This window comes from Lolium rigidum, chromosome 6 (assembly GCF_022539505.1).
Source record: "Lolium rigidum isolate FL_2022 chromosome 6, APGP_CSIRO_Lrig_0.1, whole genome shotgun sequence".
Lineage (NCBI taxonomy): Eukaryota > Viridiplantae > Streptophyta > Magnoliopsida > Poales > Poaceae > Lolium > Lolium rigidum.
The window spans coordinates 149137430-149161570 of NC_061513.1; the positions used below are offsets into that span (position 1 = coordinate 149137430).

The 24141-nt window shown below is 43.5% G+C and overlaps 5 protein-coding genes and 1 non-coding gene across 6 annotated transcripts; 2 read left to right on the forward strand and 4 right to left on the reverse strand.

Annotated features, from left to right (window-relative positions):
• Positions 1-121: 121 nt before the first annotated feature.
• LOC124661684 (C-type lectin receptor-like tyrosine-protein kinase At1g52310) lies at positions 122-3719 on the forward strand. The gene is made up of 4 exons (XM_047199561.1): positions 122-281; positions 889-1317; positions 1439-2009; positions 2797-3719. The coding sequence occupies exons 1-4, from the start codon at positions 191-193 to the stop codon at positions 3377-3379; spliced, it is 1674 nt and encodes a 557-aa protein (XP_047055517.1). The 5' UTR covers positions 122-190; the 3' UTR covers positions 3380-3719.
• Positions 3720-4340: 621 nt separating this feature from the next.
• On the reverse strand, positions 4341-7450 carry LOC124661685 (phosphatidylinositol-glycan biosynthesis class X protein-like). Its single transcript, XM_047199562.1, has 4 exons — positions 7321-7450; positions 6589-6955; positions 6355-6509; positions 4341-4673 (listed from the first exon to the last, which is right to left on the reverse strand). Exons 1-4 carry the CDS (start codon positions 7405-7407, stop codon positions 4419-4421), a joined length of 864 nt encoding a protein of 287 aa, XP_047055518.1. The 5' UTR covers positions 7408-7450; the 3' UTR covers positions 4341-4418.
• A 372-nt stretch (positions 7451-7822) lies between these two features.
• TRNAE-UUC lies at positions 7823-7896 on the forward strand. Its single transcript has one exon. It is a non-coding gene; the product is annotated as a tRNA-Glu (tRNA).
• Positions 7897-10334: 2438 nt separating this feature from the next.
• Positions 10335-13278, reverse strand: LOC124667295 (AMSH-like ubiquitin thioesterase 2). The gene is made up of 7 exons (XM_047204599.1): positions 12997-13278; positions 12810-12899; positions 12653-12715; positions 12448-12522; positions 11732-11794; positions 10867-10919; positions 10335-10653 (listed from the first exon to the last, which is right to left on the reverse strand). The coding sequence occupies exons 1-7, from the start codon at positions 13246-13248 to the stop codon at positions 10470-10472; spliced, it is 780 nt and encodes a 259-aa protein (XP_047060555.1). The 5' UTR covers positions 13249-13278; the 3' UTR covers positions 10335-10469.
• A 2702-nt stretch (positions 13279-15980) lies between these two features.
• LOC124667096 (putative exosome complex component rrp40) lies at positions 15981-19473 on the reverse strand. The gene is made up of 10 exons (XM_047204423.1): positions 19373-19473; positions 19195-19269; positions 18990-19076; positions 18312-18368; positions 17926-18018; positions 17129-17201; positions 16903-16978; positions 16731-16821; positions 16499-16620; positions 15981-16241 (listed from the first exon to the last, which is right to left on the reverse strand). Exons 1-9 carry the CDS (start codon positions 19418-19420, stop codon positions 16501-16503), a joined length of 720 nt encoding a protein of 239 aa, XP_047060379.1. The 5' UTR covers positions 19421-19473; the 3' UTR covers positions 15981-16241; positions 16499-16500.
• A 1469-nt stretch (positions 19474-20942) lies between these two features.
• On the reverse strand, positions 20943-23199 carry LOC124665972 (vegetative cell wall protein gp1-like). Its single transcript, XM_047203331.1, has 3 exons — positions 22181-23199; positions 21937-22072; positions 20943-21258 (listed from the first exon to the last, which is right to left on the reverse strand). The coding sequence occupies exons 1-3, from the start codon at positions 23167-23169 to the stop codon at positions 21067-21069; spliced, it is 1317 nt and encodes a 438-aa protein (XP_047059287.1). The 5' UTR covers positions 23170-23199; the 3' UTR covers positions 20943-21066.
• Positions 23200-24141: the final 942 nt, after the last annotated feature.

A 24141-nucleotide genomic window follows, 5' to 3' on the forward strand; every position in this document is an offset into this window, starting at 1 on the left:
ACAAAAAAAAATGTTGAAAACTAGAGGTAGGCACAAGAATTAATGGCGAGTAGTCAAGGCGGTGGGCCCGCCCCTCTGTCTTCCTCCTCCTTCCCCATCCATCCCAGACTCCCAGTGAGAACAGAACAGGAAGAAACGCCACTAGTGACCGACGAGACCTGAGCAGAGCAGAGCAAGGGAGGCGGCGGCCATGGCCATGGCACTCGCCCTCGCCGTCTTCCCCCTCGCCTCCCTGCTCCTCTTGGCCGCCGCCGCCGCCGCGCCCGCTCTGGCTCAAACCCGTGAGTATCCAACCTTCTCCCTTCCCCTCTTCCCTCGCTCGCTCCTCGAGATAGATAGATCCATGTCTCCCGCAGGAATGCGCTCCTGCTTGTGGCCCGTTTGGAATCAAAATGTTCTCATCTCGTCTGTATGGCCCCGATTGGTATTGCCTGGCATGATAGTATCTCTGCTGCAACGGCCACCATAGAAACAGCAAAACTTTGACGCTTTGTTACAGGCCCTCTTTGATATGCTGGTTGTGCTGTAGCTACCGGTCGACCAACTATGAAGTGTCACCGTGCTCTCCTTTCGCTTCACCTGCACATCCATAGATAGTATAATGTTTCCTAATCGTTTATTTTGTAGTGCTGCATCTCGCACAGAACTTACACTGTAGATTCTTGTTATCAAGGCAGCTACAGCCCCAGTATGGTAAAGCCTTTTGAGAGGATAAGTTGGTCATGCCTTGCAAAAGAAAGAAAGAGAGATTTGGTAAATAGTATTTCAGACTTGTATGTTGCACCCCCAACATGTAATCTAACTGTCCAAAGTGCCTCTAGAATCTAGATGCCAACCCAATCATGTTCCCCAATAGGTAATTAACATCAATAATTCCCATTCCTGCAGCGTCATGCCCCAACGGCTGGCAGATCACTCCGGACAATGCCAAATGCTTCAGGCACATACCGAGCTCCCTTTCGTGGGATGGATCCGAAGCCCTCTGCCGCAACTTCAGCGCCCACCTGGCCGCGCTATCATCAGCTCAGGACCTAAACTTCGCAAAGTCTCTCTGTGGAGCCGGCTCCTCCTGGGGGTGCTGGGTTGGAGGGCGTCGCTACAACACCAGCAGTGTCGCGGGCTGGAAATGGTCTGATGGTTCGTCTTCTTGGAACGAGACTGTCTTTCCTGGTGAGCCGTCGCGTGCCAACTGCAGCGGTGCTCGGTGCGGTGAGGCCACCAGCGGCGATATGTGCTCTTTGGTGACTAGTAAGCATGCCGCGCTTGCTGGGAAGAAGTGTGGTGAGTCCCATGGACTGATCTGCATGATCAATCACGGTGAGTCTTCTTTTGGTTATACTATTGTAGTCGGGTTTTTTTTTTTTGCGGGGAGTAGTTTGTTTTTAAGGTATGCAAATCTAGTTGCACTAACGGTCTCGCACCCGCTGCTTTGTATCAGAGGATAGATGCTACCACGATCACTGCCACAAGGAGTATTTCATAGTCCTTATTGTTGTGAGCGGCTTGATCCTTTCAACCACTCTAGCTGTCGTGGTCTGGCTGCTTGTCTTCAGGCGAAGCAAGAAAAGGAAAAGATCGCGGGAAGCTTCCGGCACTTCAGCCACCGCATTAGTGCCACCGCTTTGGAAAGTGTTCACCAGTGAAGAACTTCGATCAATCACAAAGAACTTCAGTGAGGGAAACCGGCTTCCTGGAAATGCAAAGACGGGTGGCACCTACAGTGGGATCTTGCCAGATGGATCCAAATTGGCAATTAAGAGATTAAAGAGATCCAGCCTACAGAGGAAGAAGGATTTCTACTCTGAGATTAGTAGAGTCGCAAAGCTTTATCACCCTAATTTAGTGGCTGTAAAAGGGTGTTGTTATGATCATGGTGATCGCTTTATTGTCTATGAGTTTGTCGCCAATGGGCCGTTGGACGTGTGGCTGCATCATATTCCCAGAGGAGGGCGGAGCCTTGATTGGGCAACGAGAATGATAGTTGCCACAACGCTTGCTCAGGGGATTGCGTAAGTCATCCTAGACACACATACACGTATTTAGTGTCTTATCTGTTCCACTCTTGAAAACATTATTTCTTAATTATTTTGGGAGTAATAATTGGTAAAGCATAAAGCTCGTATGGTCTAAGCTGCAAGTGTTTTTGCTAATTCAGATTCTTCTTTCATAATATCGATGCATGTTGTTGTGCTTGCCAAACTAGGCTTAGCTAAAAGAGCAAATCGACAGTCAATGTCTGAAATTTACACGGAAACATGCATAAACTTGTTCTGGCTATGGACTGGTGTGCATGCAGAAAAGATATATCACATGGATTCCAAAGTAGATATTAGAAGTTCCAATGTATTTATTTATCATTTGCAGCTTAAGAGATATGATCGTATTTTTGGGTCCTCATTAAGTGCCAGCTGTACTGCAACAGTGCAAATGTTCTATGGGTGGGAAACTATTTGGAGCGCTTATGCTTTAGTTAGGTTATAAATAAAGCATAAAAATTGCATAAGTCAACAGGGTTCTACCCTTCTAATGTTGGAAGTTCTCTCAGATTAATTTATTAATTTCAGATTCGTTAGAATGATTGTTAAAGCCTTATATAGATTGCAGCAATATTGATTGCCATGTGTTTTTTGTCGAGAGAATGTGTTTTTTGTGTTGTGCTAAAACATGATGACTTCAAATTGTATCCTAACGTTAATTCTAAGACATTTTTTCCGTGTTACCCTTGCCCCTTACAGCCTTATATTTAATTCGCTACCATTAATTATTAAAAACTTACTGGTGCTGTTTTCGTTCCAGATTTTTGCATGACAAGGTGAAGCCCCAGGTAGTCCACCGTGATATCCGTGCATGCAATGTGCTTCTTGACGAGGAATTCGGTTCCCATCTGATGGGAGTTGGCCTGTCCAAGTTTGTGCCATGGGAAGTAATGCACGAGAGGACTGTCAAGGCCGCCACATATGGATACCTTGCTCCTGAGTTCATCTACAGGAATGAGCTCACAACAAAGAGTGACGTCTACAGCTTTGGCGTGCTGCTTCTAGAAATCATCAGTGGTCGCCGGCCAGCGCAGTCTGTAGAATCTGTTGGATGGCAGACCATATTCGAATGGGCTACGCCTCTAGTCCAATCACACCGGCATCTAGAGCTGCTAGACCCGCTCATCAATGACTTACCAGAGATAGGGGTGATCCAGAAAGTGGTGGACCTTGTCTATGCCTGCACCCAGCATGTCCCCTCGGTGCGGCCAAGGATGTCTCATGTCGTTCATCAACTACAGCAGCTTGAGCTGAAGTCAGCAGCATCCGAGCAACTGAGAAGCGGGACCAGCACCAGCGCTACATCTCCAATGCTACCATTGGAGGTACGAACACCTCGCTGAAACCATCCGCCATCAGAAGTCAAGAACCACTGTTGTTCTTCTCATCATCAGCTTTTAAGTAGGACATTCCTTGAACCGTGGAGTGACCCAAAGAGCCTCCTGTAACTGTAAGCGCGACGGTTCCCTCTGCGCAAGTACTTAGGGAGAGAATTAGATTCCTGGAGGCCTAAGCTTTGTAGTGTCATTAGAAGTTCTTGACATCGTCGTCACTAGCCATTTGTACCTCAGCTGATTTCTGCTTTAGATCTCAATATGTCAGTTTACTGAGCAACATTGTTCGATGTCTGTACTATGTCAAAGCTGCTTATCTATGTATTACCTGGATGCTGATCTTCATATTTACAGTTGAGAACAAAGTTGTGTTGGGATCATCGGGCTTGAGATTTATTCATGAACAACTAGTGGAGTAGAAGTGGTTCTTGAGCTGCACGGCACAGCTTACTGAAGCTAACCACTGGGCTTTCGCCTTAGCCTATTGAAGGTAGATTTCAATGGCTAGCTAGCGCTGGGTTCAAATGGAATCAGCAACTTCTTGATCTGCGTGCTACTGGCACCACCACTGTTGGACGCTGACGCCGTCATGGTTTTGGCCTTTTGGGTGGACCTCTGCTTCTTGGCTTTCGGGGCTTCTTGGTTCGGGAGCTTTTTCTCCTCAGGTTGGCTTGGAACCTTGTCTCTCCGAGCTCGAAACGATGATGTATGTGGCTCGCTAAACTCATGAATATGGTCAGCATCTCCAGCCTTCTCCTTTTGGCTCGTGAACATAGTTTCCCTGGACCCTGCAGTGCTGGTACTTGTGGTTCACCGAACAAGTCTGAGATGGCTAACATCCTTCTCCACATAGGCAATCGACCTGCAAAAATTGTTATCACAGTGCAGTGCAGTTTCTGATCCAGATCACCTCTCGAATATGAAAAAACCGTGACTGTTTTCGCATACACAATGGCTTGTAAAAACCTGCTAGGAATAATTCAATTATCGCCGATTTCTGAAGTAGATACCAGTACATTGTGTCTCGTGTTAAGTTTCAGTACTTGCATCAGGAAATTAGGGAGGCTGCTAGGACTACAGACATGGAGCAAACCAAGGCCGAAATGAAAGTGAGGCTAGATACAAATCCTGCATGGGCTCCGTCTCCACAGGGTACGCGCCACACGGCTTTATCCACAGGCTCAGCGTCGAGATTCTTCAAGACCCATATGCAGGAATCAGGATGGGTGTCCTTTTTCCGGTAACGGAGAAGCAGGTCTGGGCTGCCAAACTCAACTGTGGCGTAACCGCTGGAATCGAGAGGCTGCAAATAAAAATGGCAGTCAGTAGTCCGCTAGGAGTTTCTTCAATAGTGTTATGAAAATTGCTTAGACCAAGTATACACATGTGAAATTGACCATAAAGACATGGTATTTTTAAAATAGGACTAGATTATAGAATATTAAACACAATGATTAATACTAATTTGCTAAGAGTGGGTTTACGAAATGACCTGCTACGAATTATATCAGAAACATAATGATAAAACAGCAAATACTAAGATCCACATTTTTTTAACAAACCCTGCAATGGTTTATGCTAAATCTACATATGAGAAGTTGACCATGATAAGACCTAAAAAGGACTAGATATAGATCTAAAACTACAAGTCCCACTGCCGTTTAAATCCATCCACCTTCCAGAACAAGTGAGGAGCATCAGAAGATAAACAACCATGTCATCCTTCATAGCACCATGTGCATTTTAGGCATGCCTGCAGCAAATACCCACCAAATTTTCAAGTGAAACGGATTTAGATTTCTTCATTATTCTCTGGTTATTGCAGAAAATAACCACCAATTTTTCCAACAGACAAGAGCATTTCAGGTGCAAGATTCCATTACATATCTACTCTGCCAATGAGATCGACCCCCTGATGCTGTTGGACTGAAGCTGATTAGTGTCAGGTGGCTTGTGTTAAGGCCTCTGACGGTTTCTTAAGCTTAGGTGTTGTTTTTTTTTTGGCAAAGCTGTAGGCCTCAGCAGTTGTATCGCTAAACTATGTTGAATCTCTCCAGGCTTTATTAATTTAAAGTCGGGCACTTCGATGCCTTTTATCTAAAAAAAAGATTCCATTACATATCTAAAGTTAGCATTTCCTAGAAAATTAAATCAAACACACTCCTATAACTTTCCTTTTCACCATAAGCATGCAGTGTCCCTTGTTTCACTCAATCTGTTGATACATAACTTTGTGAAATTTCATAAAATCATGTAAAATTTAGGTAACCAGGGATCCAGTCTGGGAAAATCTAGAATCCAAACTACAGAGGTGGCTTTAAACACACAAATATACAATAAACAGTAATTTTATGCAATTTAGTTATTAGCATTCATCTTAAGGTTTGTCTTTCTGATTTCCAAGTCTCTTGATTGACTGTCCAGTTGAAGAGTTGTTTTTGCATGGCTTGGTTCATCACAAATTTCAGTTCGCTACATGTAGCCCATCTCCTATACTGTTCACTAGCTTCAATATTATTCTCGACTCTTTTAGAAACCTTTAGTGGTAGGATGCTCTACCATAAATAAAAGGATACAAGTGAGATGTGACCTAAAGCGAAACTAGACAGATATTACTAATTTGCAAGATTTTTTGCTGATCTCTACTCAATATTTATTAGTTACATATTCTGCAAACAATCATGCTAACCATGTATTATTTGTCATTTTGTGCATCAAGTCGCTAACCTGACCTGCAATAAGTGTTTCCTGTGTTATCAGGATGCATTGTTCAATACCCAACAGGGGTCAATAATATGCATGTAACCACCAAAACGTTGATTCACATAGCTCATATCTCAAATTGAGAAGGCAAACTTGAGTGATATCACTCTTATTAACACTTCCTATATAATAAGCATGTATATCAGCAGACCGCATGAACTAAATAAATCAAGTTGACAGTCTGTTACCACACATGGTTTATTTCAAAATTAGAAACTTACCGGGTATCTAGCATGGAGAGGAAGCTCTACTACAAGGTTCCAGCCCATTGTTGTGCTTGGCTTGAAATCAAAATGAATCTCAACAGCTGACCGGTTGGACAGAGCCGAGGGTAGTTCAAGGTTTGTGTCTCCAAAAACAGCAACATCGAGAAAAACTGCAAGATAAAAAGGAAATAAACATAACGCTAATGAGTGCTGATATAGTTAACTGGCCAGCTCAGAGTTCGGTTTCACCTTTCCGCTCAACAAAGTGCTGTAGCTCAAATGGGTCAGCAAATACCCCACTCGGGAGCTTTTCAATTATCACCAGGTTGGCATCATAGCCATCAAGGAATTTTACTGCATCATCTTCACAGTTACCAAATTTCACAGAATAGACTAAGCGTCGGTGGGAACCTTCACCAACCAGTTGCCGATGCACTTCTGAAAGCACAGGCACATCAAGGTCATCATCAAGTCCTTTACACAAGTCAGCAGTCTCAGGTACTTCAGTTAAGTCACGATGTTGAGCAAGCTGTCCCGTCAACGCGTCGAGATATGCATCAGCAACGTATGTTGTAGAGCAACGCATACAATTGAAAGATTTCTGGCTGTTGTCTACCTTTTCAGAACCGGAATTAAAACTTGTTAGCAAAATATCAAACAAACTGTTAAGGAAACAGTAGCATACTAAAATTCAAAGTAGTGCCTAAATGTATGGCATATCCTAATGCGCAAACAATTTTACGTAAAAGAAGTGAAAAAAAAAGGTGCAGTGAGTTAATTACAACCAGAACACTGAGCTCACAGACAGCAAACTTAGTCTAACCTTACCGAGTTTTGTGAATTATTACCACTAACCTTACCGGTGATTTTTCTGCATTCTATCTGAATTACTCATAGCATGGAAGCAACAACAGTATGAACTTTTTTTAACCGAAAAACAACAAATGCCTACAGAAAGAAATCAAGTCCACCAACACGCACCTTCTGAGGCACCGAAGACGCACCGGAGACCCAAGAGACGGCGAAGAATGCCACGGCGAGCAAGCACGGCCGGATCCTCACGGCCATGGGTTCCAACAGCGGCGCGCCCGGTCTCCACTCGTCACTTTGCCGCCGTTCGGCTGGTCGGCGGTGGAGCCGCGCAGCGCCGGCCCGTGTGTAGTCAGTAGTCACCGCCCGTGGTCACCGGAGAGATGCGCCGCCCGTGGTCGGGATTTGATCTGATCGATCGATTGGGTTGGTTCGGTCCAGACAGGTAGAGAGAAGTGTTGAGAAATATGGGCCACCAACGGTCCACGTGGAAAATTTGGGCAAGAAATATGGCTGATGATAATAAATAAATGAACCAATATACGGAGTGACATACGCCAAATGATCAAATTTCCCATTGCAAACAAAGATCTATGAGTAGGGCAAATTAAACATGAAGAAGCAAGCAGTTCTTACATGTATAAATTACCAAAGTATGAATAGCAGTCAACAATCCATCATCGTCCAGCCCGGTTAGGATACCTGGCTTTCACCCAGGCGACCCGGGTTCAAATCCCGGTGATGGAGATTTTTGCTCTATTTTTCTTTTGCTCTCCCCTCTGTCCCGCGGTATGCCCTCCTTGTATTTGTTATTTTGGTGCGGGTTTCATGGTTGATGCTCTGGAAAAATATATCTACAAACCGTGAAACAGCAGAAACCTGAAATAAACTATGAATGATACATGGAGCGCTTTAGTGTCATATGTACATAGATGCATGAAAAAAAACTCTGAATTTGGACCCTTAACATATGTTTTCGCCAATACGCAAAAGCCTTAATTTTCGATGCATTGATAGAAAAAGAAAGTTATAGTACAAGTTTAAACAAGGACCAACACTGCGTCATACAACTCGACCCAAAAGACCTAATCTAGAGGAGTAGTTGGCGAAGACATGTAGCCCCGCAACGAGAATGCACTTATGCGGTTGGCGAGGGCCGGTCCGCACCGCCAGCGACCACCACTCCGCGAATTCACTTGCAACTGTTGGTGGCCCTGAGGACACCGAGCATAATGACATATGTTACATGGAAACATCAAAAAAAAAAAAAATAACAAGCTCTTGTGATTATGCTACAGTAAAATGCTTTCGAGATCTGGTCAGCCATATGATGACGATTTCTTGTTGCCACAATAGTATGAGAAGGGATATGAGCAGAGGAGTAGTTCTTCAGTTATTCAGGTCCTAGTACAAGCTCCTCATTCCAGCAGCAGCTGTTCTAACTTCTAACTCATCAAAGCCCTCATTTTCTTCATGGAATTCTCCTGATTCGTTGTCCCCAACGACCGCCAGTTCATCATCGGGAGATACACCAGTTATTTGGTAGAACTCTTCCTTGTGGGCATTCCACTCTTTTTACGATCTCCTCTACCTTGTCACCCAGCAGTTTGTCATTCTGAAGGATGTGCTTGACATCTTTCACATCAACACTTTGGCTTGCCTCTGTCAAGAAAAAAAGGACAGAAGCATGGCGGTTTGGTCAATGATAAATTCAGGGCTGATATATTTCCAGATAATATAAGATGATGCAAATAGATAAGCACCTGTGAGCGCTAATTCTTTTACTTTAGCGTAGTCCATCTATAATTTCTTGATGTTATCAAGTTCAAGCTCCACACCCTAGATGCAGATTGATGTGTCAGTAGCAGAAAAGAATATGAGTATCATTGCTAACAACACAGCAGTTTGAGGATATGCACGGAGGTGAAACAAAATAAATGATAACATTAACCCTATCTGGTAATGTCCCAAGTATGTGTGTATAAATGAAACTAAAAATACGGCTTGAAACGAATAGAAGTAATGATATATGTAAAGCGACTAAAGTCACCAAGTATGTGTGTATAACTGCCTTCATAAATATAAGAGAACTTCTTGGTCATCCACACTCTCTTAAAGTCGGTGAATGACGTGCAATTTCCCTGCCAAATAGAGCAAGGATGGTACTTAACATTAATGAATATGAAACAGCTAGATGAACTGCATGAAAGATAAAAGTTACCTTGGTATAACCATCTAGCAGCTCGTCATTATCCAGCTTGAAAGGAGCAATGCTGGTTTAGACCAAATGTCAATCCGAAACCAGAAACAGCTATTCAACAAAGAACAAAATATGTAATATACTGAAGCAGGCATTGTCTGTCATAGAATACCGCGGCAAGATAGAAAGAGCCTAAATCATGCAGCTACCTTTCTGCAGTTTGGCTGTTCTCTACCTATTGCCACTACATTTCTTTCTTATCAATCCAGCGGCATCATCCGCTCTTTTTTGGCATTCCGGGGGCTTTCAAAAAGAGAGGCAATTTACTAGAAACTGCATTATGCTCCTTTTGATTATAGGGTAGGAAAAGCATACGAATATGAGAGACATAGGATTGGGATGCCATGTGTAGTTGAATCTGGTTCGCTAGAAATGGTGGCTTCGGAGATATTAGGCTGGTTACAAGCAGTGGTGTAGCCACACTTGAGCTGTGTAGTCATATTACTACACAGTTTTTCGACAATACAAAGTAAAAACGTGCAAACATTTATTAAAAATTATAAAAAATACATGTATTTGGTCACACAACATTACTCTGACAACACAGGATTGTTGTCCTGGCTCCGCCACTGGTTACAAGATGCATTCAAGTATTCGTTAGAAATTATTCAAGTGAAACGGTGCATTTTACATACTAGACGTTTTGTACAAACTGATAAGAGAACTCCATAGTACTGAAGCTTGAGAAAGAGCCTCGTGGAATCAACTCTAGTTGCATATTGTTGCTCAGAAGGTGATCTCATTTTGTCCACAGAAAGCATCACATTCCGGTAACCGTCTACTTGTTCTACTCATTCAAAAGTACAATTAAGAAAGCACAGTTGTATTCTAACATACATATAGTTAAGTTTGTAAAAATAAAGTTGTGCTAGTACAGTAGTATTCTAAAAGTTCAGTTGACACTACAAGTCAGTGTAACCCAAACTTTGCAACTAGGCATCAAACTGATAAACAGTAACCTGTAACAACTATCATCTAGTCTATATGTGTCATATTTACATAGTATGCTCGAAAGGAGGAGTCCATACGAGTCACAAGCAGGTACACCCCATTACATTGCTCATGCACCAGAACGCAGATCGACTATCTCAAACCGCAAATTAGGATTGAAGTGCACCCTGGAGCAGGTTTCATATATTGGACCCCCGTCCGCTGTCTCTCGGTGAGTATGGAACCCGCTTTCACTGCACTCCCTGAGGACATCCATTCCTCCTGGGTCTGTCAACCTGAATATTCCATAGCTCCTGAAGTATTTGAAAACAGCAGCAAGATGTTCAGATTTCAGTCTACAATGTATTGTAACTGTTAGCCGACCGGTATGTTTCTTTCAAAAAAGAAGATATTGTTAGCTACTAGGTCGTATCACCGAAAGCAACTATGTACAATAAAAAAAATTAAAATACATGGATGCATAGTTTGTTTTTAACTACCATAATGTTCAGCAAAAAAACACCTACCTAGTAGGATCTGTCGGAGCAGCAACAATTGCAACGGCTTCTGGTAACATAACCTGCATAAAGTTCATATTTTCATGTACCAACATTAAACTGGCAAAGTAGGTCACGTAAAATACATCGTTGTATCAAGTATGAGTTACAGAAGGCCAGCAATTCTGAGGTAGACAGGTTTTATCAGTTCCCTTTTAGAGAAGTTGAATTGTTCGTAGCACAAACAAGGAAGGAGAACACAATTGTATTGACTTTCCCTGAGAAAAACTAGATGCATTAACTCAGTTTGGTCATGCTTCTGCAGTTTTGCTGATCTGCATCAATTTGGCTGATCAATCCTGTTATGAAGTTCAGAAACTAGGTATTACCAAGCGTAACTTCCCGAAAACTGAAGCATCACTGCAACCTAAACCCCCTAATGGCCTTCCTTTGCCCTTATGTGTACTGGGCTATCAGCTCTCAGGCCTAACAGGTAACAAGAATTCAACAAGTGTGCAGCCAAGGATGGACCATGTGTTCAGATGCAACAAAGATAGTTTATTTTAGAGTTAATATTAGCAAACTTTCTATTTAATTCATTTAACGCACTAGCAGCTTATGGTACAGCATATTAATAATTCAGGAACTCCCCATGCACGCTATTGCATACGAACTAAAAATATCTGTGTTAGCTACTCAATTGAAAATTGGAGGCTTCAACGAATAAATGTTTAACATACTCCTTCTGATTCAAATTGATTGACTCAACTTTGTCAAGATACGGATGTATCTAGAGTAGTTTTTACATGGAGGATATCTGATTAATGATTTTTATATAAAAAAGGATTAATAAAGCCAAATATCCCTAATTCAGAACGTCAACAGAACTTATTACCTGGTAAGAATACTGAGTGTGCAAATCGATCGATGATAGAAAGCATGTTTGTGAAGGGTGAGTCTGGAAAAGACAAAAAAGAATTTCAGAAATAGAGAAATTGCGGTGATCGCTGCATCCTAGAACTGATAAAGCATGTACTAATTAAGACTATTTGCATCGCACATTAAGTAAAAAAATAATGTTCCGTCTAGAGACATGATGCTATGTTCAGTGTGTGTACTCAAAGATAAAGGAAAATAAAAGGTGTCAATCTTTATGCCATTCTTACAATAGTTATATATTGGATGCAACAAAGGCCACAATCGTGGTATATCATTAAGTAGTGAAAATAACAAGGACAGTGTTAATTAAGCGGGTGAATGCAATGGCATGTTTGAGGCTGCATTCAAGTATTTAGTAACAGCAATAGTTCAATGCAATCATTCTGAATATCATCATCTTCAGAGATCTATGCTATTTACCTTATGTGATAATAAAATCTATTCTGTTATAAGTTTGTAAAGAATAATGCAAAACACTACTTTTAAGTCAGAGGACAAGCAAGTGAAACTACACAACCTAAATCATCATACTATCTTCGGTGGCCATGTGAGGCAGGTTACTGGTATGTGTTTGTTCATTCGAAAGTATGAACCAGTAATTGAATTCGATAAAGTACAGAAATATTTCCAGTAATTAAATTCGATAAAGTACAGAAATATTTGAATATATACATGTATCCAGCCTGCAGGGTAAAGTGACTGCTCTGATAGTATAGCATGTATCTCCTCCTCATTAGAAGCTTGGCACTGCAAAGAAACAGGCACATCATCAGCATGTCAAACTAAGACAAATGGAAACAATATATATTAAAACGAACGGCGATAAAGTAGGTTAATAAACAAATTATTTTCTCAAACCATTCAGTTACTGACATACTGAGTGAGCAGTTGCTTCTTGCTTTGGAATGACCAGCGTTGTCACATAGTAAGCTCCATCCCTCTACAAACGAACGTAAAATAATTCAAGATCCAAATCTGGACATAGCATGATTATGAGCGGCACAATCGTAAATTATTCTCGCAACCGCACGTACAAATGAAGCACCGAGAATTCCGCAGGTCTCTAGATTATTGCTCGTGTTCTCCTTTGCCAGTTCCATGAATTCATCTGTCAATCTCACCGACTGAAAAATACAGAGAATACAGTTGTTTTAACAAAAACTTCAATGTCTTCAGATGCCCCTAGAAAGAGCACATATTCAGGGATCAAACAAAACGTACTATTTGCATGTCACGCAAATTGCTAGATGCAGAAGACTGCCCGACCGAAGGCCTTGACTGCTCATCCACATACTCAGTTTCATGACTAAAAGGAGCACTGCCAAAGCTCGAAAGGTCCTCTATCCAAGAAACTATAGGCGATGGGTAGTGATGCTTCACGGCGCAGGAACCACCGACATCGTGATCTATCGTTGTTGGGTGAATAACCTGGCAGTGGGTGATCTTCTGAACATCGGCAGTACCTAGATACATCGTTGTACCTCCTGCCGAATGTGTCCCACATTTTCTTTGACCGTTTTCAAATCTGCCATTCAGCATCATCATACGTTAAGATGTCATGAACTCAAGATCAGTAGCAGATATTACAGTAGAAATGCAGAAAGGAAACGAGGCTGCAACAGTACAGTATACCTTCTGTTGCTCATGGCTGGTGGCGCTCAGAAGACCCAACTTCAACCTGAAATCTAACCAAATTAGAAACGAGCATTTTTTACTGAAGCATTGTCAGCAGAGCTGAATAACACCATTAGTCCAGCACGCGGCAGTACTAATGATAGGTTGGGCAAAGAAAGATTTTATTTCCCAATCCCAATAAAGGATGATCAGCATCTAGACATAGTACCGACATAATAAGCCCATAACCCCCCTGTCATCTTTGCTCCACTACTCAAAGCCTCAATCTCGTGATCAATGGGATAATGATGGTAGTACCGAGTTGGCTCAGAGAAGGAAAAAAAAACTTGACCATCAACGGTGATCAAACAAGCATCGCGGACTCTAGGGACGAATTAAAGATCGTCTCAGCTCAACACACCAGCAACCAACGAACTACCTACCAGTCTAAGACAGGACACCACCTTGGGGTACAGTAAACTGTAAACCATTCCCCATCTTCCCCAGCTGGGGCTGAGAGATTTTCCAGGTAATAAATCACAGAAGCGCAATCTAATCCCCCGTACAGCCGAGCCACTGCCCACTGGCCCGAAGTCTGAAAATTTACCAGGGAGGGGGGAGAGTGAAAGGGGGGAGCTCACCGGGGGAAATCTTGGAGGAGTTGAGCCGTCCGCCTGAGCTGCTGCAGCGAAGGAGCGCGAAGGAGAAGAAGAGGGGAGGGGAAAGGCAAGCGAGCGATGGGCGTGTGTGCAGTGCTGCTGTTATTCTCCTCCGACGCGAACCGAAATCAGCGGCCCAGCTTGAGATTCTGCGTGCACACACACACGTCGCCGTCAGGGGCCGTGCATGCCAGACACATCGCCGCGCAGAAAGAGTGGAGTTTAAAGCGAGATGGGGAATTTGGGATAAGGACGAAAGGTCGGAGCTGACGACGGGCGACGAGGGCCGGACGGGGAAAACTCGGAAAGAGAGCGTCGTGTGTGTGCGAGCTTGCCGACGTGCCCGGTGCGAAGCGCAGGAAGGAGAGGGCGGACAGTTTCGTAGGGAATCGGGAGCGGGCACGTTTGTGAGCCGTCGACCCACGCGCGGCATGGGAACAGGGAACGCATGTCGGCCCAGGCGGGCTTCACCTATGGCTATGTGTTCGCTTGTGGATTTTTTGGGGAGAAATACCCAAATCTATTCTATGAATTCTTCTTAATGAGAATCACACGTCATCCTAGACACACTAAAATTACATAAAGTTTTTAGACCACCAAATGACTACTACTGCTGCCAAAGCGTGCCGCTGTTGCCGCTCCTTTACTGGAGCCGGCCGGCCAGGCCTTGTTGATGACAGTCAGAAAGCCTAGAACTAGCACCGTAGAGACAAGGCCAACGCCATTAGACCTTGAATTGTTTCGAAGCTTGTAACACCAAATCTATCACACACGTAGATTGGACGAGATCCACCACTTCATGAAACCAACAACTAGATGAGTCCCTACCATCGGCGAGATAGCCGCCGACGAGGTGGAAAACGAGGCGGATATACTTTACTCTTGTCCTGCAAAACATCAACATAGCCGCCATAACGATGATGCCAGACTCTGACTTTAGGAATCTTTCTACAACGCCAAGCACGAGTCCAAGATCCCAACCTCCTCTAGCCACCGGAGCGCCGAACACGGGTCCAAAATCCCCACCTCTCTAGCCACGGGAGTGGCAAGCAGCAGAGGCGGCGACCCGTCAACTCACAAAGATGGCGATTGCTAGGGTTTTCACCCTAGCCGCCACCCCCAAATTTCGTCAAAGGAGGTTACGTCTAATAAATTCAGGGTTTATGGTGTTAGAATTGGGTTTCACGAGTCCGCTCTGGGATTTGTGCCATCAAGATGCCATTACGAGCACAGTATGCATGAGCAGTGACACGCTCCATACTATTCCCTCCATCAGCATAAGTGTAATTTTTTCTTTTTTGAAAATTAAGTACTTATAAATTTAACCATATTTTTACACAAAAATAGCAACATAACATCAAATTACTGTATTATTATTGAACTGAGATGCCCTCACCACGTCCTGAGGAGACGAGCAGCCTCCCGCCACCGCAGCAAATTACTATAGTATTACTGAATTACATATCCAGGCAGATGACGACATCAATACGGGGAGAGACGTCGAAGGGAGAATATCAATTAGTTTGGACAATCTTACTTCTACAAGAAAGCAAATGATGACTCTAGTAGATCAGCAAGGTTGCAAAAAGAACCCATAGAAAACAGCTCTAGAAGCTGATGCCTGAATATTTTCCACACCTGTTGCCACGAATAGACGCCGCCGGACAAAGCCAGGAAACGTGGCGTCGGGAACTAAAGCGAAGCTCTCCCTGCTGTCAGATAGAAGTATCATCCAGAGTCCATTGCCGGATCAGTACAAGCCAATTCTGCTACGTTTGTCGTGTGAATAATGTAAAACACCGCGTCATCTCATTGAGCAGGAGTTCAGCTGATCTTTGCTTGCAGTGTTGAGTGTAACAGTTTCACACGCTACGGATCTGAAATATAATATCACCAACCATCTTTCCACTGAGTAGCAAACATTTTACAAACCATCTTTCCACTGAGTAGCAAACATTTTACAAAGCCAACTAACCATGTATCCGAAAGTACAAAGTACACACTCGAGTTTCCAATGTTTACCAGTCTACCGGTTACTTTGGCCCTACATCATCAAAACAGCCAACTCCTTCAATGCACCGATTCCATCTACTATTCCCTGCTAAGGTACATGATAATGACTACCCATCTTTTCGGTTGCAGAATCGTCCTGATGTTCACCATACGCAGTTAGCGGATGCATCACAACAACAACTGGGAAATCAAGGAACAAAAAGATGCATTATTGACTTTGTGGGAGAAAGCAAACGCAGAAGGCTCAGTATGAACTGCAGCAGTTAAAGCATTTAGCACTTTGTGGCACACTTTTCAACGAGAAAGAACCGGTTAGTAAATATTTGCCAATACATACTACCGACGAGAATGGCGTGCCACACCACATTACAAGTAGGGAACATGCATCATGGAGTTATCTTTCTACTTTAAGTTTGAACCAAAATGTGCTGACGTACCATCATGCCAGCTTAGCCAGGAGTTTTTCCACCATGCTTCTTTGTTGTATGCGGTTAAAAGATTCCGACTGTTTAATTGCTTCTGATACAAGAATGACATTACTTGGCGATGGAGCATTCACCTGCAGGATATAAATAGAGTATTTAACAAATAGCAAGCGCAGCATGCATTAGTATTTTCCAAGTAATGAAGAAACTATAAACGAACTAATGGTACAGATCAGAAGCATACCCATACACGACCGTTCAGTCCAACAGCTATCTCAAATGATAATTTCTTCCCAAGGGCTTCTAGAAGTGGACATGTTGGGGAGCTTAAGAGCCTATAAGCAACCAACATAAGTATGGAAGGGAGAATTAACACTACTACATTACTGAAAATTTATGGCATGCATTCTTCTCACATTCTTGCCAGGCCAGTTGATGTTTCAAATGTATAACCATTTTTCAGTTGACCGAATTCAGCGGCTTTACCAATTGCTGCAAAAGATACTCCTTAATGAGCAAAGATTCCCAAGGAAACATGATCTTACAGCCAATGTGTTAGTGGAGATTCACAATATGATATATTTTTAACTTATAATATTTAAAACAAATAAGAACACTGCAATATAAACTTAAAAAAGTTACCATCCATGCATGAAAGCTCTGGATTCATGATGCTATTTGCTTTCACTACTCGGGCATATATTAATGTACCAATCTGCAGGAGAAAACACACCGTAAGTCCATACAATAACCATACATCAAGCTCAAGGGAGGAAACTGAATATTAGGCGCTGACACTGCAAGCTATTGGAATCATGACAAGCTGGGAACACATTTAATATACTCTCTAACATGAGAAATAACACCCAGGTCCAGTATTTGACAAATTCATTGTAATGCAAACGCTGTTGAGTACCAGGTTACTGAATCTGAAACTAAATCAGGAAGGTCTACTGACTATTTCACTAAAACGACTGAGGACAGATCAGACTCAACGAAACTAGTGAATTGACAGATCAAAATGGTGAAAATGTATCACAAACAAAATTCAACACTTCCAGAAATTTAATGATAACACTATAGTTTGCATAGAGTCAATTAAAAATGTATTCACTCCATACAAGATAGACAAAAACTGTAAAGTACCCTGTAAATATTTAGTATCTAGTAAGGTATTAGATAATTTGATCCAATGAATGAATTATCATGAAATCATGTAAATTTCATGAACAGGGTCAATAAACAAATGATATGCTGAATAGCTACTCAAAGCAAGATAATTGTATATTAAATGCCTAACAGAAAAAAATGGTGGATAACTAATAATAATGGTTCCTTCTTTGATGAAGAATAATTGCCAAACACCACTGTGTGCTTCATCAAAACAACCTATAATGGGATCCCAAATATTTGACAACCATTGATGACCCAATGCATACCTCAAACTTCGGTATGTTCCTCCTGGTACCACCTTCGAATGAAAGAACTGGTAAAAAGGCCACACTGGGTCCCTTTATGTCCACCAAGAAGTTCTGGAATAAGCAAATTCAGCTTAGCAAAAAGGAAAGAATCCTTAAGAACACATCATGTAGGTGTAGAACACATCATATAGGTGCAGAACACATTCATTAATCTAAATTTTAAAATTAAGCTTTTAATTAGTCCTCTATGGTGAAATTTGTGAACGCTCATTTTGAGTTCAGATATATAATTCAACTGTACAAACAGGGGAGATATCATCAGAACTACATAAAGATGGTTATAAGAGAGATCATATGACTAAATGTAAGCTAGATAGTACTTCTAAAGGTGAATGTAGACTTACATCTGGTTTGGTGTCAACTACAATTCCAAGAACTGTATCTTCTACCGAAGGTATATACTGCCAAAAGGTAACAAACATTGCATGAGGCAGCCATTGAAACAAAACGCAAGCAGAGTGAACACTGAAGAAAGTACTATGCACAATCTCATATACAGATATACTGCAATTTAGCAGATATATGAAGGTAACGATTTGAAGTTCACCAAACTGGTTAGTTGTGCTTGGAAGAGCTGAAGAGAAACCAACATGTTCAAGCAATGAAGAACCGAAACTTGATTCAAAACAAAGTCCAAAACAACGAGTAGGGTGTTGCAATATGCAAAGCATGCATCAGCACCAGAAATATCATTGCATCAACGTAGCCAATCGGCAATAGTAGCACCTTAAGCTTACACGCTAGTTTAGTAATACCGGTAGCAAGGATCGCACATAGGAATAGCAACAGAAGTATCCTTCAGTTCAACCATGAAGTGTGAAAAAAAATTAAGCTCGCGGCAGCTACAACACGTGAAGTGAGCATACCAGATCAAGGGTTTCACATTCTGATCATAGCAACAGTCTACAAATCGCAAAAGGATATGTTTCAAGCAAGATAAAATTCACATATAGGATCTCCAGACAGAGTAACACAATGTCTACGATGTTAAAGCATATATGAGGGCAAAGCAGAGGACTCACCCTCTTCTGGGAGTTCTCCACCCAGTACTTGTTGGGCTTGGACAGCCGAAGCCTCCCAGCACTGGTCACCTGGATGGTATCACAATCCTGCGAGCCGCACCGCATAAATCGTAAGCCTCGTGACCCAAATGAACCCCAGTTAAACCCTAATCCCTAAATCTCAAGCAGAACAGCCGTCCCCACTTCACAACAGCGGATGATTTACCTGGCGCAGGCCGGCGCCGAGCTTGATGGTCTGGTTGGTCATATCGGCGAGGTCCAGGATGACGTCGCCGGGGACCTGCGCGCCGACGGCGAGGCGAGGCGGGGGAGTTAGCCGAAATCCCAGAGGTAGCGAGCGAGATGCTTGGGGGGATAACCAAGGAAGGGATGGGGGGCCTCACCACGTAGTCGTCGACGAAGGCGGAGCGCAGCGGCTTCTTCGACTCCATTGCTCAGGGACGGCGGACGGCGGGACGGCGGGGAGGCTGGAGAAAGGTGCTGTGTGCGCGGCGCGGCTGCGGCTTCTTCGTTCCGGTGTGCGTGCCGTCTAGAGGAGTAAGATGGGCCTGGGCCTCAAAATGTTGGCGCTGTTTTGGTTTGGTGGCCTTTGGACCCAAGTTCGCTTTAAACAGCGAGGTCTCGTCCCCTAGAAAAAAAAATGTGAAGATGAACTGTCGCTGAACGGCTGAAGCGTGGAATGTTCGAGGAGTTTCTGAGTTCTGGTACTAGCTAGCTTGGGCACGAGAAGTGCGAGTTCAATTCTGAATTTCTGATGCATCCTCTGGAAATTATATGTATTCTTATGAATGTTAGTACAATGCTCCATTTTACACTTTCAAAAAGTGTTGAATGTATCACCACACAGGGAGAAGATTGACACTTATTAGTCAAATGGACACAGAAAGTTCAGAGATGAACCTGACAAATTTGATATTTTTGGAATCCAAAAACTGAAAAACCATGAACGATAGTTCTCTTAGTGGAACCATGAATGATAGCTCAGGGAACATGTGAGCAGTTTCCTCTCTTTCCTCTCTTTTTTGGGCGCAAAAGCCAAGCCAAAGTTTGCAAGACTGATATTTCTTACTGAAGTTTTGGTATTTAATCTGAACTATGTATACAACTTCACCATGGAATACTCCTCTTCCAAACAGGCTCTGAAGGTGAAGAGATTTAAGTTTCCAGATGGTGTTACAATGTATTGTACCTCTAACCCTAAGTAACATAACTTTCAGCACTTAACCTCGACAAAAAGGTCACAATGCTTCGGAAATTCAATTCGGCTCCCGGGTGCATATGCTCCCTCTGTCAAAAAGTTATATTTCGAAATGTCGAAAAATTTTGATAAAAAATTCTACATGTACATCTCCACAATATACGTACGTTCGTTAAGTTTCGCGGGGAATAAATATGTTTTGTGGTCTGTGTAAAAAAGAGAAAATTTATCTCTTGAAAAGCCTTATTTTCAGCATTGAATTTTGTCTTTTTTACACACGTCACACGACAAATCGGATTTTTATGAAACAACTTTGTGAGCGTGTAGCACGTGAAGATGTAAGTTCGAATTTTTCGTTTCAATTTTTTGAAATTTCAAAATATATGTAACATGCATTTCAAAATAAAGGGAGCATATGCTCCCATGTGCCAAAACACCATTCCCACAATGCTTTGCTTATAATTCCCTCTTTAGTACCGCAGCCTCCGCACCAACCTGAGCTGCAGCTTACTGAACATACATATTCACATAGACAACTTCACCACATATAGGAACATATTACTGGCACCCAATTTCCACCCCAAAATGCATTTTAATACCGCATATGCCTTTATAACAGTGTTATTATTACATAATCTTAGGTCCTCAACCTCAGGTTGCTATTTTCCACGTTAAAAATGACCTGCTTGTATAATTGGTACATCCAACAGTGTTCAAGGAGCCTGTGTTGAGTACTGTTGCAACATAACCGGAACACAAGCTGCTGAGAATACGAGTGGAACAAGTGACAAGCCACAGAGGAAAAAAAATCAAGGCTGCCAATGCCAGACGTTCATCTAGACCATAATATTTACATCAGCTAATGCATATCATCAGGTTCTAAGAGGCTGAGCTAAAGACACGATGAGCAGAGATGATGGAGCTGAGACCAAGAGCGATAAAAGCCAGGAACGCCATCGAGGCTGAGGAGTTGATAAGTTTAGCGAACTGATCCACGCCAAATCTAGACACCCAAACATCACTGCGGGAAAGCGCTGCTGAAGAGGCTGACAGCAGCAGGTAAGCCAGTATCTGCATTAGGACGAGTCATCAACCACATTGTCTCATTTGACTGCAGGTGTTTGTTGATTAATCTAACACTACAACCTTAAATTTGTACATGTAAGTGATAACTGAATGTTAAAGGCATGTTTATAAGCAGGAATCAAAGAACAACCGCGACAAGTATATACAACTAAGCACTGGATGGCAACAGAGTAAGAACTGAAGAATATTAAGTGTACGAACTAATCTAGTATATACAATTGATGCAGAGGCTGGGGTGATATCCCCCATTTCGAAAAAAAAGGGGTGAATGTTTTTCACTTCACAAATAACATCAGTAATAGCTTGATTAGTCCGAGGCATTGACGTGTCATCCATTTTTCAAAAGGTTCTCCTAAGATGACAATTTACAGCTGACTGAAATTGGAGGATCTCTTATCATGAACAGAGCAATAAAACTTAGCTATGAGCACATATATTTTAGATAAATGAATGGTTACCACTACTACTATGCAGCTTGTTTTACTTCCCAAAGGTTTAATACTGTTTTGCCAAAAACAACCTCTGAACTGTCACAAACTTGCAACATAATGCTACGGGTTCGTTATGCTCTGTACACTAAACAAACAACCAAATAGACCTAATAAATACCATGAAATTCAGTATACTACAACACATTCAGAAGTGGAGTTTGCTCATTCTTGCCTGATCCATTGCAAGACTGAAGTAGTTGCCCCAGGGGCCTCCAATTATGCGCCTCCCCGTGACAAGGTAGTTCACTTCTGCAACTAATTGGAACCCCGAGTATGTAAAAGCCATCACGCTCGCAGCAAGCATGTACCTGCATTTTGCACAGACACATCAATCTACGCCTACATCAAGCTCGCAACAGATGCGGTACCTAGAATGGGGAAATTTTGAGCCTGTGCTTCAGAGTTCAGAGCGCAACCTGTACTCGTTGTAGCGGCGGAAGGAGTCGCCAGCCCAGCCCGGAGTAGTACCAGCAGACATGACGGAGAGCGAGACCAGGCAGAAGACGGCTGCTGAAACCCTAAACCCTAGCTCGGCCTTCTGCAGCTCCGTGCGCCGCCCTTTCCCTGAGACCCCGCGCAGGAGCCATCTCTTGGAACCCACTCCGCCGCCACCGCCGCCGCCACCGCCGGCGACTGGCTCGGTGACCACAGCAGGCGCTACCTTGTCGGTCGCCGTCTTCGCCTCCTTTGCTGCGGGGTCCTCGCCCGAGAGGAGCTTCGCGATGGTCAGGGCTGATTCCTTCTGCGGCGATCCGGCCGGGGATTCAGCGGCCGCCGCCTTCTGCGGCACCACCTCTTCGGCTTGGGTTAGCGCAAGGGCTAGCGTCGTGTTCTCCGATTCGCCGGCCGATTCATCTGCCTCCTGGTCCGATTTGGCCTTCGGAGACGCCGGCGCTGGTGGAGGTGGTGGTGGTGGGCGAGACGGAGGAGGAGGAGGGGGCCTCAGCGGCGGTGCTGGTGCTTGGTTCAAAGTAGGGAGGGGAGGAGAAAGATCGGTGGTGGGAAGTGGTGGCGGCGGTGCTGGTGCTTGGTTCCCAGTAGGAAGGGGAGGAGAAAGATCGGTGGTGGGAAGTGGTGGCGGCGGTGCTGGTGCTTGGTTCCCAGTAGGGAGGGGAGGAGAAAGATCGGTGGTGGCAAGTGGTGGCGGCGTTGGGGCCTTCGGAGGCGAGGGAGACGACGCCGGAGAGGAATCGCCGGCGCCATCCGGCGGCGGGGCAGTAATTGTAGGTGCAGCAGGAAGGGGAGGAGCTGGGGTTGGGTTATCCGGCGAAAGGCGAGAGGGGTCGAAATCCGGAAGCTGTGATGGGGGAGGGGGAGGAGGACGAGGTGCCTGTGCTTCGGGCGCCGGCTCCGGCGGCGGTGAGGGGGTTGGGGAGGCTAGAGCGGAGCTGCCCGTTTGGTCCATGGCTGCGGGAGCTGCTGGCTGTGGAACGCGTGCCAGTGTGGGCTCTTGTGCTCTAGTGGGACTGTGGGAGTGTGGCGACTGGAGGGTAGTGCAAGGCAACAACAGGTTGAAGGGGAAGGGGTGAGTTAAGTATGAGTCCACTACATCGGAATCGATTTTGAGTCGACTGAGAAAGCTAAAGGAGGCAATAGCACCGGTAGTACAACAACTTGTGATCCGGGCTCCTCTAGCTAGCGAACGATTGCTAGGGAGAGAATGAGCGATCGGTTTCTAACCAATTTTTTTCTTTTCATTTTTGGCAAATTTTGGACTGTAGTGGAGGCTATTGAGGGAAAGTTCTGCATGCATGTAGAAACAGATCGAATCTAGCGATGTCAGTGGAATCTTTTCCAAATTTCAAAATTCAAAACGTTTTAACTTTCAAACGACAACTCCAAATTAAGATCCGCTTTCACCAATAAATCCGTCTCGACGAGGTCTTCAAAACTAGCACACATGTTGATATGTTTCGAGAAACATTTCTTCTGGCTAAAAGTTATCAACCCTCTCCTATTCGAATAATCAACCCCTCCGTACTTGAGTGATCAACGGTGAATGTATAAAATTATCAACGCAGTGCGGGTATTGAGGGAAAGTTCGCGTGCGTACGCGAAATAGACGAATCTGTCGATGTCGACGGAATCTTTTCCAAATTTCAAAATTCAAAACGTTTTAACTTTCAAACGACAACTCCAAATTAAGATCCGCTTTCACCAATAAATCCGTCTCGACGAGATCTTTAAAACTAGCACCCATGTTGATATGTTTCGAGAAACTTTTTTTCTGGCTAAAAGTTATCAACTCTCTCCTATTCGAATAATCAACCCCTCCGTACTTAAGTGATCAACGGTAAATGTATAAAATTATCAACCTGGTGCAGGGTATTGAGGGAAAGTTCTGCATGCATGTAGAAACAGACGAATCTGCTGATGT